The 15,231-nt window shown below is 46.4% G+C and overlaps 1 protein-coding gene across 1 annotated transcript in view; it reads right to left on the bottom strand.

Annotated features, from left to right (window-relative positions):
- Positions 1-1,371: 1,371 nt before the first annotated feature.
- Positions 1,372-15,231, bottom strand: part of ACBD6 (acyl-CoA binding domain containing 6) — a 126,463-nt gene continuing 112,603 nt past the window's right edge. Inside the window, exons 7-8 of the mRNA XM_075936818.1 lie at positions 11,078-11,108; positions 1,372-5,814 (exon numbers count right to left, since the gene is read on the bottom strand). Of these exons, the coding sequence (XP_075792933.1) occupies positions 5,660-5,814; positions 11,078-11,108 (186 nt within the window). The 3' untranslated portion in view covers positions 1,372-5,659. The remainder of the gene's footprint in view (positions 5,815-11,077; positions 11,109-15,231) is intronic.

The following is a 15,231-nucleotide window of genomic DNA, read 5'->3' as shown; positions in this document are numbered from 1 at the left end:
AGTTATTAGCGGTTCAGTGTCAAGCTGCAAGGGCATATTGAATGTGGAACCACAGGGATTAGTTCTGGGTCCGGTCCTGTTCATCATCTTCACCAACCACTTAGATAATGGCATAGGTCTCCAACCTTTTTAAGCATGAGACCACTTTTTCAATTTAAGTGCAATCCAAGATCTACTTCAAACCCAAATATCCTTATCCCACTTCTCCTTTGTGCTCCATGCCCCTGCCCACTCTGTCTTCCCTCCTTCCCCCACTTTCACTCGCTTTCACCAGGCTTGGGATGTAGGTTCTGGTCTGGGGTTAAGGATTTAGCGCATGAGGTGCTCTGAGCTGAGTTTGGGGCAGGTATTTGGGTTTCAGGAGGGGGTTCTAGGTGCAGGCGCTCTGAGGGTGTCTGGATGCATGGGGACCCAGGGCTAGGGCAGGGGCTTGAGGTACAGGAGGTGGTTCATGATTTGGGCAGTGGTTTAGGATGTGGACTCCAGTTTGGCTCTGCTTCCCTCAGGTGCTTCTGGATAATGGTGCAGTGGAGCTAAGGCAGGTTCACCCCTGTCCTGGCCCTGCACCACTCCCAAAAGCAGCCAGCAAACTTGCTCTAACCCTAGTCCTGTTGTGTCCCATCTCTGCTTTGTGGAGAGAGGATATAGGGTGGAACGAGGGGGCACCATGACATTAGTGCCCTCTTCTCCCTTCCCTGCCCTGCCCAGCAAGCAGGAGGCTCCTGTGGGAATAGCTCCAAGGCAAAGGGCCAGAGATGCTCAGCAACGGGAGGGAGGAGCAGCTGAAGTGCTGGCACTTGATATCCAAATGGCCAAACCAGTCAGGATCAACTGTCAGAGGCTCCAAGATCTACCAGCAGATGCCGATGTACTGGTTGGTGACCGCTGGCATAGAGAGTACACTTATAAAATCTGCAGATGCCAACAAGCTGGGAGAGGCTGCAAGAGCTCTGGAGGATGGGATGAGGACTCAGTAAGAACAAATGCAAAGTACTCCACTTAGGAAGGAACAACCTCAGTCGCACACACATGAAATGGGAAAGGAATCCTGTCAAGGCGGTTCCTCACTCTGGTACCCCGAGTGCAGAAGGTGGCTTCAACACCCTGCCTCGCCAGGCACTGGTTACAAAAGCCCCCCACCCCAATCCTAATACACAGATTTTGGGAATTTCGCTGCCACCATCAAGTGCTTTTTGATCCCTAAACAAAATGGTGAACACTTGAAACCACCCCCGAGATGCCCCAAGTTCTTTTGCGCCCCAAAAGAAAGAGAGAAAAACAAGTTGCAGTCTCTGGTAGCTGACCCCTCAGTCAGAGGCCTGTAGACACCCACAGACAGGCCTTCCAGGACACAAGAATCAACTCATCACCTTAAAAGAAGTGATTTTTATTACAAAACAAAAGATAAACTTGCTAAAGCAGACTTGGTTGCTAACTGTACAGAGCAACTTAGGAAAACAAATTAAAAAATCCAGAGATCATCTCTGGCACAATGCTTAGATGGTAATGGGGGAGGGGAGGCATAGATACAGAGCAGTTCAAACAAAACCACAAAATAAAGAAAAATTACCCTGGACACGACTGGGCTCACATTTCCCTGGTACTCACTTGTAATTTTCTCTTTGTTCCGTCCACTCCCATGCCCTGAATTCCATGTGGGGAGGGGAGCATGGTAGTCCTGCCTAGGTTTAAATAATTCTGTCTCTCTCAACTCCTGGTGTTAACTCTCCCACACAAAGAAAGCAGGCAGGGAATCTATATCCAATTCAAATTTCAAGCCTCTATCTCGACTGGCTCTCCCAGCCCCCTGGTCGACACCTTTGCTAGGTACCTGAGTTAACCCCTTAGTCACTGGGTGCTGGTCAACACTCCTCCGGTTCATGACAATTCCCTAGGAAGGAGAGCTGCAGAAAAGGATCTAAGGGGGTCATAGTGGACCACAGGCTAAATATAAGTGACCAGCGTGACACTGTTGCAAAAAAAAAGCAAACATCATTCTGGGATGTTGTCAAGGTGGTTCCCCACTCTGGCACGCCGAGTGCAGAAGGTGGGGGCCCTCAAGAGACCTTAAAAAATACCTTGCCTCTATAGGTTTTTGCTTAAAAGCTCCCCAAGGTCACAGATTCCCTGGCCTTCATAGGTAGCTGCCACCACCAAGTGAAAAACCCCTTTCTCTTTGAACCCAGGAAGAAGCGCGTGGACTTCTTCCAGAGGGGTACCCTGAAGCTCTTTTACCACAAGAGAGCTTGGAAAACAGATAGCTGACCTCTCAATCCTAGGCAGGCATACACAGACCTCCTATTACCATCCAGGACACAGGAATCAAATCATCGCTTGAAAAAGGGTGATTTTATTAACAAAACAAAAAGATATCTGATAAAGCATACTTGGTTGCTAGGTGTTTTAAAGCAACTGAGAAAACAATTAAAAAACACAGAGAAAATTCCATCCCTGGGATACAGCTTAAAGTACAGTGTATGGGGTGGGGAGGGAGGAGGGGGGACTGGACATGGATTTAGCACAGAGAAGTTTAGCCAAACAACAAAACAAAGAAAATAACCTAACTGCATCTAAATGGACATTTTCCTATCTACTCACAGATCTGTGTTTTGAGGTCTAGTCCATTTCCATGCCGAGTATTTTTTGTAGGCCTGGTAGTTCTGCTTGGTTCATCTTGTTCTCCTTGCTCCAGGGTTAAACTCAGACACAAAAGATGAGCAGACAGGTATTCCTTTCATTTCAAGTCTCAACACCTTCCTCCTATTGGCTCTCCTGGCTCCCTGCCAACACCTCATAACTGTCTGTAAGAGTTTAATCCTTTGGTTACTAAACGCTGGGATGTTCAGAAAAGGCCAGCACTCTCCCTATCCATCATGGATGCATTAGCAAGAGCGGCGTAAGAAAGACTCGTGAAGTAATTCTTCCAGTCTACTCAGCGCTGATTAGGCCTCAAGTGGAGTACAGTTCTGGGTGCCACATTTTAGGAAATATGTGGACAAAGTAGGGAAGGTCCAGAGAGGAGCAACAAAAATCATTAGAGGTCTAGAAAACATGACCTAGGAGGGAAAAATTGAAAATGCTGTGTTTGTTTAATCTGGGAAGGGAAAACTAAGGGGGGGGGGGGAGGGGGAGAAGAGATGGCAACAGTTTTCGAGAACATAAAAGGAAGGAAATTGTATTCTCCTTATCCTCCAAGGACAGGGTAAAAAGTTAATGGGTTGAAATTGGAGCAAATGCATGTTAGGCTGCATATTAGGAAAAACCTCTTGTCAGGCAATTAAGCACTGGAATGAGTTGTCTAGGGAGGCTGTGGAATCTCCATTACTGGAAATTTCTAAGAGCATGTTAGACACACACCTACCACGGATGGTCTAGGTTAGGATTGTAAAAAATGTTTTAAACGATTAACCATGGAACCCGTGTTCCCTCTAATCACCTGTGAAGCTGCCACGCAGCTTAATCAACCCTGTCAGGGGGCTCAGGGCAGGGGTGATTAATCACCTGTGAAGCTGTGCAGTTTGGAGGGAACACTGCATGTAGCAGAAGGAAATTCCATTGGTTACATGGTTAAACAGCCTTTGCAGGCTCCCTAGCAGAATCTAAATGGTAATAGGAACTGATTAGCATCATCTTATCAGTTACCCGGTTAAACTCTTACATCCCTAGTCTAGATCAGTGGTCCCCAACCTTTTGGGGCTGCTGGGCACCCAGAGGCGGGGCCACTCATGCGCCGCGCATCTGGGGGTGGGGCCGCTCATGCACCGTGCGCCTAGGGCCCGGGGTGCAAGAATGGCTTGGGCCAGCCCTCATCACTTGGTGGGCACACAGAAATGCCCTGGCGGGTGCCCCTTGGGCACCGCATTGGGGACCACTGGTCTAGATAATACTTAGTTCTGCCAACAGTGCTGCGGACTGGCCAAGACGACTTCTTGAAGTTCCTTTGAGTGCTACTATTTCAACAAACTGGTTGATTCTAAAAAGCGTTGAGTACCCAGCTGCTCTCATTCACTACAGGCTCTGGAAATACTCGGTTACAAACAAGAAAGTCACATGGTACATCAAGGGGCACATCCCCCATCTGCACTGCACAGAGCTGGCTTTTTCTCCTGGAGGCTGTACAGTGCTCCATTGTCATGCATATACACAGCATCCTCAGCAACTGCAGAGCATGGGCCAGTAATTGGCTGCTATGAAGGGAGATATTTTCTCACGCACAACAAAGAGCAGCAAATCTTAGCAGGTTTAACAAGGGTCTGGTACCATATTCAAGTTATAATCAATGGACCAAAATCGCAAACCTTTTGTTTCTAGCTCGTCCTTACTCAGTGGGTCTCAGGACACATTGTGGGAAGGAGACAGCGTCCAAGAGATTCACATTCCTCTCATGACAGTGCAGTGAAGCTCCAGCCACACTGTACAGCCTACTGGATTGAGACACTGCTAATAGTGCCGCTTAGTGCAGTAATTCTCTGACAGCATAGAAAGGTCTGACCCATACTTGAACTGTCCCTAAACAGCACTATCTCTGTAGACTTTGGCCATAGCACCATGGGGGGACATAGTAAACAGAGTAGGGACCCCTCCGATTCACAGGGAAGTAAGTTGCAGTCATATACATATTTTCTGCACTTCCACAATCCCCTCCAAAACACAAGCTATTCCTAACGGACCCTCTTTCCGAGGCCAGCTAGGTACTGAAAGATTCTAGGTGGTTCTTACATTTCACTAGCATCTACACCTGCCCTATGGGGAATAAAACATGGTTCAGCCCTAATTGTACTGCAAGACCAAACCGTATTTCTACTGTCAGAGAACTACATCCATATGACAAGGTGCTGGAGATAAAACTAACTCACTGATGACAACGTTTCTCTGCCATATTTGCCCTTTACTAGGCAGGTCCATGAATGTTAAAAAAAATTATTCCTGGTCTCACTCGGGATAGGGCAAGATACAGCTCTCTCTCCGCTCTTGCCTCATTTATGATCACGAATGTACGTCCTATCTGGAATATGGAGCGACACACACTAACAACCCCGTCACCTCCCCTGGAACTGGTTTGGAGCCTGCACTGGCTCAGTCTTTATTTCTGTCATTTTTGTGGTGAAGAACCCTTTGTGGGATGCGCCTCTGAGCCGAGTGTGCTGGTGCCCTCCAAAACCGTCACGGGACTCAGATGCATTATGCTAACACCCAGAAAGGGACAACACGTGACCTTGTGCTTGCTCTTTTATTGATAGTATTTGTCTGGGCCCAGAGAAATACAGCTCAGCTTCCCTCAGTGGAACCCCTGATTTCCACAAATCTCCTTTGGTCGCATCTGACTCTTCAGGGCCGATTGGTTCACCTCTCACCGATCGCGTATATTTTTCAAAAGAGCAGCCGCATCTAAACATAGCCAAGTGTTGTCCGAGTCCTTACCCCTCCCAGAGCAGTAATACATTCCAGAGCATGCAACGATGGATCCTGTTATGCACAGTGTATGCTCCTTCCCCTAGCTCCGTATGCTGGTAGAGGTGCCAGGCTCCCAGCCCACCCAAAAATCATTCCCGACTCAAATCCCGATGCATATTCAAGAGGGCTGTAGGGGAGAGAAGGGAGGGGTTTATTGCCATTTCTGTCCATTCCTGAAGCCTTGTGCTGGTGCAGCTCCTGCTCCTTAGGCTTTGCCAGCTGTGTGCTGCTGCAGCATGGAAGTGATTGCTTTACAGTCTGTCACCTCTTCAGCCAGGCAGCCTTCTTGGTCCAAGAGGGTGGGGTCAGCTCCTGATTTCAGCAGCAGCTCCACAATGTCGAAAAACTCACAGGCAGAGGCTGGAGACAAAGAGCACAGTTAATCGGGTGCTACAGTTCAGCAGTGCCGGGCATTCAACAGCTGCAGTGGTTAGTGCCAGCCGCCGCCAGGCTAGCGCTAGAGCTCAAGCGTGTACTGGTTAGTGCAAGGAAAGGCTATTTTGGCTGTTGGCAAGGCCAGGTAAATGCCGCTTTGGGGAGTATTCAGCACCACTTACGTGGATTTGGATTGACTACTACTAGATATATTTTGGACCAAGAGCTCCAGGATTCCTATGGAGTGTTGCTTCAGGAAAGCTTGTGCTAGATCACTGAACAAGGCAGGACCTTTAGAAATCACTGCTGCATTTCACATGTCCCTTGGCCCATCCTAGAGTGGAGGCAGGACTTCTTAGGAGGAGGGATGTTAAATGTAGGTTTAATCAACTAATCGACTAGTCAATGGATTTTCCACCGACTAGTCTTAAATGAATTAAGAGCTGGCAGGCTCTGCAGCAGGGTAGAGAGGGGACCCAGTGCGAGACGGGACAGCTGATTCCCGGCCGGAGCGCAGCAGGTGGGACCCAGTGCGAGCCGGGAATCACCTGTCCTGACTCACGCCGGGTCTCCCCTGCTGCGCTTTTGATTTTTAAACGTATTAAGAGCCAACAAGCAGAGGAGCAGCTTCTGGGACTGGGCACGAGCTGGGAATAAACTGATAAGCTAAGCCGGGAATAAGCTACGTCGCCTCCTGCCCTGTGGAGATGGTGCTGGGGGGGAAACGGCTTTTAAGCTAGCTCCCCCCAGAACCAGCTCCTGCTTCCTCCCATTGCTGCCTCTTATAGAGGTAGGGGAGGGTGGCGGGGGCAGGGAAAAGCAACTACTTGACTATCCGAAAAGCTTTTGCTTATCGGATAGTCAACTAGTCTATTACACCCCCTACTTCGGAACCACGTCTATCCCACAGATTGTTACCCCTCCCTTGCTTCCCCGCCTCTGCCCATGAACTCCCATTCACTTCACACTCTCCAGGGAAAAAGAAATTAGATTCCAAAGCTCCGGAGTACCTGCGGCTTGGCGCCCGTTCCTTTCCAGCACCAAGAGGGGCTCAGGAAGCATGACTGTCATATGCAAACCACCAGCCAGGGACCACCAAATTTTTTTTCAACCAGATTCCCAGCCCTCCGGACTCACTGCTGGTCAAATTGCTGCTTCTTGTCCCTATCCAATTTAACACAGACTGATAAAAATGGTCTTTTTTCAATACGGGGAAAAGAGCTGTGCCTGTCTCCACTGGCTGGAGCTCTGGCTCATGGGTTTTACCTACAATAACTCTGTAGCACAGATTTCCTGTGAGACCTAAAGTGTCTCAGTGCTGATCTACCTTGAGACTGTCAGGAGGGCAGTCTCCTGTCTGTTAATTGCTGCTTTTAATGAGATCGCAGGCCCTTTAACAAATGCAGCAGTTTACTCCTCTATGTCATCAGCTGCAGTAACGAGAGTGTCTTTTACATTACACAGCAGCTTCTGGCAGATCCAAAGGGACAAGCAGCAAAGTTTAATCAAAGCAAACTCGAGGTGTGACTGGAGCTTACATTACACCATGGAGAGAAGGGACTGATGGCAAAGCAGCAGGCTGTGTAAAGCAAGAGACAGACATGCTAAAGGAAGCAGCGCACGGGAGAGCAAATATCCAACAATATTACGAGAGGGACATTTCGCGAGAGCTGAGCAAGCCATGCAGCACCTTTTCCCACGAAGGCTAGTCTATGAGACCCTGCGCAGCTGGTACGAATACACCTCAGAACCTGCACCTACAGGGAAGTGCTTCCAGAAGTGACCGATTTCTACCAAACTGACTACCTCTACACTTAACGTGCTACAGTGGCACTGCTGCACTGCCTACATGACTTCACCTGCTTCCCAGAGAGGTGGTAAGCTAGGTCAGTGGACAAATTCTACACCAGGGCTTAGGTAGCTATAGAAATATCTCCTATGGGCGTTGATATTTTACACTCCTGAGAGGTGTAGTTATACCAATAGGGGATCCTAGCATAGACCATTCCACACGCACACTGCAAAGAAAAAGGGCTAGCTTTGCACCAGCTATGGGTCTGCTTCTGAGAGGTGCTAAGTACCCTAATATGTACTCCCATCCCTAACTGACTGCTCAGCCAAGTACTCAGCACCTCTCAGGACCAAACCCGAGATGAGCCAATGTGTTGGTGCTATTCGGGGAAATCCGAGTGGTCATCGGCCCATCTCAGAAAAGCACAAACAAGTCCCCGGAGATCAGAACAGCTGCTGAATTTATGGCGCCCTGGGAACCTCTATTTGTCAAGTGCCAGAGAGGCGGCCCTGACACGGGCACAGGTGAAGATGAATTTTCATTCAGCGCAGTTCGCCTGCCGACTCCATTAATCCTCAGGGTTTTGATGATGAATTTCATTTTTTTTTTATTTTCCCTCTACCGTCCCCTCCCACAGCCCAGAACAAGCAGAACAGATGGTGCTTCACAAGGAAGACAGAGAGCCCATGGGGATACAGAGCCTGCCCACTCTGAAAGCACGTGACGGCACCAGCAAGGAGAAGCCTTGATTTCCTCTGGGAGGCACAGAGGCAATGATTTTAGTATTCCCTGAGGATGGAAGGAGGGGAGTATGATGAGCAGGAGACTAACTGGGCATTTACAAGGGAGACCACACTCATATCAAACAACTCTGCAATAAGCACTGCATGTAACCACAAACATCAAGTGCCCAGAAGCCAGTGAATCCTTCAGGGGAGCAAAGGCAGGTGGATCTGGTAACACGCAGCCTGTTTGGGAGGGACATACAGAAGTGTTGCCTCCACTTAACCTCCGATTAAACTCAGGGTCAGAGCCAATCGGAACGAGCCAGGATTTATAACCCATCTAGGACAGAGTTTGACACCTGCTGTAATCAGGAGAGCTGTCACCACAAGGACAGCTGTCAGAAGAAAGTAACTCATAAAGGAGGTTGAATAAACCCCCCAAAACAGCCTGTCGCGCTGTCCTCATGCCTGGGATTTAACCACTTCTCGGTTTACTGTAATGCTGTAACAAAAGAAGATGCTGAAGTCAAAGCCAAAAGAAGACATTTTACTCCAGATACTGAGTGTGTCTGCTGAAATTAATAACCCCATTATGCAGCACCAGTAACAACTGTACTTGAGGATTTTCAATAAATTCTAGTTCCAACTAATAATCACTTGAGTCGCAACAATATTTTAAATTAACTAGATCTTTTCAGGCTTCACGTAACATATTACTAGTGCTAGACAATGGGGAGAGGGAAAAGAGAGAAGAAACATTTTATAGATTGGATTCAGACACATTTACGCAGGGAGAACAGGGAGGGAACGACGTAGAACGGACCTGAGCAGTAAAGACCCAAGAAAGCGTTCTTACGGATTACAGTGAAGGAGAATGAGTGAGTAAAATCCAAATGGATGGGAAGGAAGAGGGAGGAATAAACATTGTATCAAAAAGCAACTAAAGATAAAATATTTTTCACTCTTACAGGAATTTTTTATTCAATCTATGCAGGTTTAAAAAAAAAAAGGATTTTCTTGGGAGTGTTTTTACTCTCAGGGACATTACTCCCTTGACCACGTGGCTGTCCAAATTGTTACCTGCCATTGTGACTGTAACTTATATAAGTAGACAAAATAATTCCCGTCCCTGCCCCCCCAGTGACTCTATTCACTCCATGGCACTTTGTGCATAGTCATTTTTATGGTTTCCCCTTACCAGTCAGCAAGTTTCTCGTGTGTGCGCGCATGTTTCTATGACAAAGGAACAAAAGACCAAAGGAGACAAGGTGAGTGAGGTAATATCTTTCTATTACCTCTCCCTCCCTGGCTCTCCAATACCCTGGATACAACAACACTGCATATGAGACACCAAAATTACATTTTTAAAAACAATGGGAAAATGTGAGTAAAGCCCCACTAACATGGGAGGATGACACAGGCACGTAGTAGTCTACCCTTCTGTACCTCCGTTTTTAAAAATGACCAGATTTTAAGTTGACCTCTGTTAATTCTACCACCAGTCAATTTGATCAAAACCTCTGAAAACAAACAACATTCTAACTATAATACAATGTGCACCCTTTGCTTCAGTCTGTGGCCAGGCTCACATACTATCAGAACAACAGGTGGCACTAATTACACCATGACTAGTGCATATTTTAGAGGGAGTATAAAATGATACATTATTTTAGGAAAATATTCTGATTTATCAAGCTTTTTGCTTCATTCGCTCCACATCAGCACCATGCGTGTGTGATGTTAAGTCTCTGCTTTTCAACTTTGTAGATCACAATTGTCACGAAAAAGATGACACAAAAAGAAGTTTTTTAAAACTTCAAGTCAGGTTTTTACACGTCAAATCTAATTACTATTTGGCTGCAGGAGCGACATGTGCCAGAGCTTCAAGAAGAGATGCTCCGTGTTTCATGACGCAGAGAATCTCTGAGACTGCTGCTGCCATTGTAAGCCAGGTTTATACCTTGTTCCTTGTCCGGTCAAGCCACAGCAATCTTTTCTGGCAGGAAAATTCACTGTACTGTGTCTGTGATTTTTTTCCCCACAAGGCTTGTCAAGGGTCAGAAAGCTGGTGCTCTTTGGTACAATTCCCCCAACTTGTCACCACTAACGAGTCCAACAGCCATACTTCCTGCAACTGCGGGCACTCCTGGGTTCACTGTAGGTCTCCTGCATCCAGAACAGGACCACAAAAGGCTTTCTACAGAAAGGGAGCCACTCACCAAAGGGAAAAGGAAGGTTTTGCGGCGAGATTCAAGGAAGGGAACTGAGTCAGCAAGTGGAGTGTAGGACAAGTGCCCCAACCACAGCCAGATGGAGGAGCCCAAGTGAAGAAAGCCCTGTTAACCATGCAGAGTGGAATGAGGGAGACACGAGCGGAGACGGAAGGCGAAGATGGGGATGAACTGGGAGGTGAAGGTGGGGTCCAGACAGATGTTAGATGACAGTAAAGGTGAGAAAGGATGGAGCCTCCCTCAACATAGCTCACAGTGTTGCTACCAAGCCAACATCAGCAGATTAGCTTGATGAGATTCCAAAGGTCACTTGGTGAAACAGCTGTACACCACTTTCCCACACTTCCGACTGGGATTTGCTGTTGAAGTTAGTTGGCCTGGTTAATCCAGCTCCGGTTCCTGGACAGCTCCCTGCTTCTGCTGAAATTTGCTTTACACATTGTACTGTTTAGTCAAACAGAAAACCCAGGCAGGTAATAGGCAAACAAAAACCAGCTTACCATAATGCAGTGCTGTCTGACCTTCACCGTCCTGAAAAACAAAGAGACCTGGTTTTAGAGGCTCTAGGAATAAAAAAATATGTAACCAACTAACCAGTCAGTGCAATGTAATACATTAATTAGGCAGCTAGCACATGGCACCACACTCAACAGCAGCCAGAATTCTACCAAATCTTCTGTTCTTCATAGACTCAGCACACACTGAACACAGGCGGTGAACTCCTAAGAACACCTCGTTACATCACAACCTCAGCGTAACTCAGCTCAGAGCCCTGTCACTTCTAGTTCAGAAAAATCAATTATTCTAGCACCACAGCCAAATGTGGAGTCCCTGGCCAGTTTTATGACTGCAATGCAACACTGGAAGGAGGCTAAGTACATTGCCAGAGGTGATCTCCAAGCAAGATCTGACAGCTGTTCAGGTGAAGGCAAAACTCCCAGGCAGCTTTTCAAAATTATTAGTGGGATAACCTCAATGTCAAAGCCAATATTTCTTCTGTTAATAAAACAGGCTCTAATACTGCCTCTGAGCCACTGCATTAGTGCAAAATGGATGCGCTGTTAGCCTCAAAATGCTGCTGGCAATTAAGGGTAATATTTTCAGAATATACTCGAGGACTGACTGTACTCCTAGGTGACTTAGGAGCCTTTCACCTTTGAAAATTTCCCCCTAAATCATTACTGTATGAGGAACTTTGAGAGATATGCATCATTAACACTACAAACAAACTCTTTTGCACCATTTTCAGAAGTCCGTGCCAAACTGTCCCACACCCAGCTGATCAATCCTGTTCGGAAGAACATTACATCAGTCAAATTGTGTGGGTTCAGCTCCTGTGCGGCATACCCCCAAGGGAACACAGCCAGCAAGCTCAAAAGCCTGCACAGGTCTCAAAATGCTGTCACTAGACCCCAGTGCTTGCCAGCAAATGGGGGGTGTGCACGTTGGCCCTGCCAGAAAGAGCAGCAGCAAGCACCTCACAGAGCAGCACCCTGAGAGTGAGGATGCCTGTGCCAGAAGACGATACAATTGGTTCTCTGTTTCCCTCTGAGGTATTAGTCACAGCAGGATCTGGCTCTATGCAAAACCCTCCTTTACCACCATCAGTTGCAGAATTGTAATAACAAGTTGTTCTTTTTTAAAAATCTTTTTCAGAATTATACTGCAACTTTCATAGCCTGACCTCCCTCTGAAACAGGGGAAAAGAAAAGAACCAAAAAATAAGCCAGAAACACACAACTGACTGTTTGGAGACTTGTGGTTTCTGAGCCTTTGTTAACAGAGCAGAGACTGCACCATATGTAATATTTTTCAGCCCAGGAGATGAGGAATAATTGTGTATTAGGAGATATCACCTTCCCTCCCTGTGCTCCGAGACCAGGGAGGATGGGGGGGCCATGCGCTGCCTGCCCTCCCCCTGCTCCAGAGCTAGGCTGGAAGCTTACCCCTGCGATGGCAGAGGCTGGGAAAGGAGGGGGGCAGAGCCTCGGCTCCCATGGGGGGCAGAGCCTCGGTAGAAGGGGAGGGCTGGGGGCTTGTTGCCCCCAGCTCTACATTCACCCACCATCCATGAACCGTGGTATGGTCTGGCCTTCACAATATCTTCTGGTAAGAAACAACTGTGCATTGTGTGAAGAAATACTTCCTTTCATTTGTTTTAAACCTGCTGCCTACTAATTTCATTGGACGACTCCTAGTTCTAGTGTTGAGAAGTAGTAAGTAACACTTCCTTATTTTCTTTCTCCATACCAGTCATGATTTTCTAGCCCTCTATCATATCCCCCCTCACTCATGTATTTTCCATGCTGAAAAGTACCAGTCTTATTCATCTCTTCTCCTATGCAAACTGTTCATTTTTTTTGCCCTTTTCTGAACCTTTTCTAATTCCAGTGTATCTTTTTGGGGATGAGTGACCGCATCTGCTGCAATAATCAAGACGTGGAAATACCATGGATTTATATAGCGGCAATATGATATTTTCTATCTTATTCTCTTTCCCTTTCTAAACGATTCCCAACATTCCATTCACTTTTTTGTGACTGCCACAGCACGCTGAGTGGATGTTTAGCTAGGACACGTAAATTGATATCTCCAGCAGACACCACAAACCAAATAATAGAGGTAATTAAGGACAACATTCATTGACTATTCCACACTAAGACCCAATCTACACTTCAGAGTTAGATCAACGCAAGGCAGTGTACACGGATCTATCTCTGGAATGTTGCTCCTGATGATGTCAGTCACCCACCACTCCAACTTACGAATGCCACCACCACTTGAAGCACAGCACTTAAGTCAACGTAATTAGGTCGACGCAGTGTCAGTGTAGGCACTCTTGACTACTGCTGACTTTCATAAGCACTCTCACAATGTCTGACACTGGCAGTTATATTGGTGCAAGAGCTCCTGGTGGGATTATACTGTGGACATGTAAAATCAATTCCATTACTGTGGTGGCCGTAAGTCGATGCAACTTAGGTTGACTGTGGAGTAGACTTGCCCTGGTAAGAGAACGGATTCAGAGCCACAGAGAGGCTCTCAAGCACGTGCTTTCTTCGGAAGTTACAGGGACTGCACTGACTTCAGCAAGATATTGGAAATGACTGCAGATGAAGAGGCAGGGATCATACAAAGGCAGAGTTTAATATAGTGTGTGTGTGAGAGAGAGAGAGCGCGCGCACCTGGATTATGCTAACCAAATGAAAAAGAATGAAATGAAGATTTAGGCATCTGGGAAGAATTCCCTTCAGATATGGTATAACTACAGTACACGTCCCATGCAAACAGAAATTCGACATACATTCCATGAGACTCACGCCACAGCTGGATTCCAACAACATTTGTTTGGCATTTATTATTCTCAAAACTTAGGTTAAGTCCCAGTATCAGCGAAGCTTTTAATTAACGTGCTATTTTAAAAAGAACTTTTCCTTCATTATAAACTTAAAACACAACAAATAGTCTGGTAGCACTTTAAAGACTAACAAAACAAAGTGCTACCAGACTATTTGTTGTTTTTTAAGTTTATCCTGTACAGACTAACTCAGCTACCTCTCTGAAACTTTTTTACTTCATTGTTCTAGAAACAGAATTTATATTGTGATTTCCGCCTCCCCGCCCCATTCTGAACGGTGGACAAATACGGTTCCAAGGTAGAGTTTTTAGATGCAATGCTTATTATTTTTATTTCCCCCATGACAATTTTTAACCCAGTGAAATTGAAAAAGCCTAAGCAACGGCCACTCATTAAGAGCCTTGAAATGCCCTGATTGATCCCAATCTCTCTTGAATTTATCTTCTTGTGGCACCATGGCTAATGAGGCGTGCGCATCCAGCTGCTATGTGCTACAGACAATTAGCACTTGACTTAAAATACAGCAATTCTGATCCTTCAACTTAAGGTGTTCCCACCTGAAAACTAATTACAGATAGTGCAGTGGACATACCTATCAGAAACATAGCTGGGGAAATAACATGATATGACTATCATCTAATATTATTAGTCTTCCTGAAACACTCATTGTTTTACAATGAATCAAGAAGTACAAAGGCATTCTTGAAATTAACCCTAGCTAGTCTCTTTAAATTCACTGATCTACACATTTTCCAGTAGCATGGGGCACATCTCAACCTGATGTAATATGTGAAAGCACAAAAAGGCCACTAGATAATTACAGGGGAAGACAAATGTAACTTTTACGGCCTAACGGGCCAGACTGTCCCTTGCCAAAGTGGGCAATGGAAGGACCTACTAGAGAGATAAGGGCAGGTAGCAACAGACAGTGGAGAAGGTTTGACCTATTATGCTCCCTGGGGCTCTGGGAGAAACCACGCACACTGAGCCACAATCTCTCTCCTGAAGTGGTGTGGTCCACTCTGCCCCATTTCTAGCTGAGCCTAAGCGCCCCAAACTAGCCAGGAGAGCTTTCCATTCACTGGCACTATGAAAATCCTCTTTGCGAGTCCACTAATTAGTTATGAACATATTAGCAGTTACGATTCACTTGGATATTGTTCATCACAGGTTTTCAGATGAAATCATCAAATTATAGGATGGAAAGGTACCTTTGAGGTCACCAGGCCTCTGCACTCATGGCTGGACTAAGCACTATCTTAGCAAAAGGACTATAAAAACTGCTGCCACTTTAAA

Source organism: Pelodiscus sinensis, chromosome 9 (genome assembly GCF_049634645.1).
Source record: "Pelodiscus sinensis isolate JC-2024 chromosome 9, ASM4963464v1, whole genome shotgun sequence".
NCBI lineage: Eukaryota > Metazoa > Chordata > Testudines > Trionychidae > Pelodiscus > Pelodiscus sinensis.
This window is presented reverse-complemented; position numbering and strand designations above follow the sequence as displayed.